The 2,500-nt window shown below is 44.9% G+C and overlaps 1 protein-coding gene across 1 annotated transcript in view; it reads left to right on the top strand.

The window, feature by feature from the left end:
• Window positions 1-2,500, top strand: part of LOC116956973 (integrin alpha-X-like) — a 68,534-nt gene that overhangs the window by 34,057 nt on the left and 31,977 nt on the right. The window contains exon 9 of the mRNA XM_076054754.1: window positions 2,312-2,398. Within this exon, the coding sequence (XP_075910869.1) occupies window positions 2,312-2,398 (87 nt within the window). The remainder of the gene's footprint in view (window positions 1-2,311; window positions 2,399-2,500) is intronic.

Raw genomic sequence — 2,500 nt, 5'->3', positions numbered from 1 at the left:
ACTGTGTGTGTAACTGTGTGTGTGTGTATCTGTGTGTAACTGTGTGTGTGTATCTGTGTGTAACTGTGTGTGTGTGACTGTGTGTGTAACTGTGTGTGTATCTGTGTGTAACTGTGTGTGTGTATCTGTGTGTAACTGTATCTGTGTGTAACTGTGTGGATCTGTGTGTAACTGTATCTGTGTGTAACTGTATCTGTGTGTAACTGCGTGAGTGTCTAACTGTCTGTGTGAGTGTAACTGTCTGTGTAAGTGTAACTGTGTGTAACTGTGTGTGTGTGTAACTGTGTGTGTATGTAACTGTGTGTGTGTGTAACTGTGTGTGTGTGTAACTGTGTGTGTGTATCTGTGTGTAACTGTGTGTGTGTAACTGTGTGAGTGTACCTGTGTGTGTGTGTAACTGTGTGTGTGTAACTGTGTGTGTGTGTAACTGTGTGTGTGTAACTGTCTGTGTGTGTGTAACTAACTGTGTGCGTAACTGTGTGTGTGTAACTGTGTGTGTGTAACTGTGTGTGTGTATCTGTGTGTAACTGTGTGTGTGTGTGTGACTGTGTGTGTAACTGTGTGTGTGTATCTGTGTGTAACTGTGTGTGTGTATCTGTGTGTAACTGTATCTGTGTGTAACTGTGTGTATCTGTGTGTAACTGTATCTGTGTGTAACTGCGTGAGTGTCTAACTGTCTGTGTGAGTGTAACTGTGTGTAACTGTGTGTGTGTGTCTGTGTGTGTGTGTAACTGTGTGTGTGTGTAACTGTGTGTGTGTGTAACTGTGTGTGTGTGTGTAACTGTGTGTGTGTAACTGTGTGTGTGTGTAACTGTGTGTGTAACTGTGTGTGTGTGCAACTGTGTGTGTGTAACTGTATGTGTGTCTAACTGCGTGAGTGTCTGTATGTGTGTCTAACTGTGTGTGTGTCTCTGTGTGTGTGTAACTGTGTGTGTGTAACTGTGTGTGTGTGTAACTGTGTGTGTGTAACTGTGTGTGTAACTGTGTGTGTATGTAACTGTGTGTGTGTAACTGTGTGTGTGTAACTGTGTGTGTGTAACTGTGTGTGTGTAACTATGTGTCTAACTGTGTGTGTGTAACTGTGTGTGTGTGTAACTGTGTGTGTGTAACTGTGTGTGTGTAACTGTGTGTGTGTGTAACTGTGTGTGTGTGTGTAACTGTGTGTGTAACTGTGTGTGTGTAACTGTGTGTGTGTAACTGTGTGTGTGTAACTGTGTGTGTGTAACTGTGTGTGTAACTGTGTGTGTGTGTAACTGTGTGTGTAACTGTCTGTGTGTGTAACTGTGTGTGTGTGTAACTGTGTGTGTGTAACTGTGTGTGTGTGTAACTGTGTGTGTGTAACTGTGTGTAACTGTGTGTGTGTAACTGTGTGTGTGTAACTGTGTGTGTAACTGTGTGTAACTGTCTGTGTGTGTAACTGTGTGTGTGTAACTGTCTGTGTGTAACTGTGTGTGTAAGTGTGTGTGTGTGTAACTGTGTGTGTGTGTAACTGTGTGTGTGTGTAACTGTGTGTATCTGTCTGTGTGTGTGTAACTGTGTGTGTGTAACTGTCTGTGTGTGTGTAACTGTGTGTCTGTGTGTGTAACTGTGTGTGTGTCTAACTGTGTGTGTGTATCTGTGTGTAACTGTGTGTGTGTGTCTGTGTGTGTGTAACTGTGTGTGTGTAACTGTGTGTGTGTGTAACTGTGTGTGTGTGTAACTGTGTGTGTGTCTAACTGTGTGTGTGTATCTGTGTGTAACTGTGTGTGTGTAACTGTGTGTGTGTAACTGTGTGTGTGTGTAACTGTGTGTGTGTGTAACTGTGTGTCTGTATGTGTGTCTAACTGTGTGTGTGTAACTGTGTGTAACTGAGTGTGTGTAACTGTGTGTGTGTAACTGTGTGTGTATCTGTGTGTAACTGTGTGTGTGTAACTGTGTGTGTGTAACTGTGTGTGTGTAACTGTCTGTGTGTGTGTAACTGTGTGTGTGTAACTGTGTGTGTGTGTGTGTAACTGTCTGTGTGTGTGTATCTGTCAGTGTGTGTGTGTAACTGTGTGTGTGTGTAACTGTGTGTAACTGTGTGTAACTATGTGTGTCTAACTGTCTGTGTGTGTAACTGTGTGTGTGTGTAACTGTGTGTGTGTGTAACTGTGTGTGTCTAACTGTGTGTGTGTGTGTGTATCTGTCAGTGTGTGTAACTGTGTGTGTGTCTAACTGCGTGAGTGTCTGTATGTGTGTCTAACTGCGTGTGTGTAACTGTGTGTAACTGAGTGTGAGTGTCTAACTGCGTGTGTGTCTAACTGCGTGCGGTGTCTCTCTGCGGTGTCTTCAGCACCAACGAGGACAAGTCGACGCTGATGGACAACTCCGCCACGGTGCAGCGCCCGCTGCTGTACGCCGTCAACGCCGTTCTCCAAGGGTACCTCCCCTAGGTCGACTCGGCCTCAAATGAGTACCCGGCGTAGCGGTGTGTAGTGAACATCGCTAGCACTGGGGAGACAAAGGCGGTCGGGCGTGGGGC

This window comes from Petromyzon marinus, chromosome 68, assembly GCF_048934315.1.
Source record: "Petromyzon marinus isolate PM22_M1 ecotype Great Lakes invasive population chromosome 68, UKy_Petmar_22M1.pri1.0, whole genome shotgun sequence".
NCBI lineage: Eukaryota > Metazoa > Chordata > Hyperoartia > Petromyzontiformes > Petromyzontidae > Petromyzon > Petromyzon marinus.
Note: the sequence above shows the minus strand (reverse complement) of the source record. Positions and strands in the feature narration are given on the sequence as shown.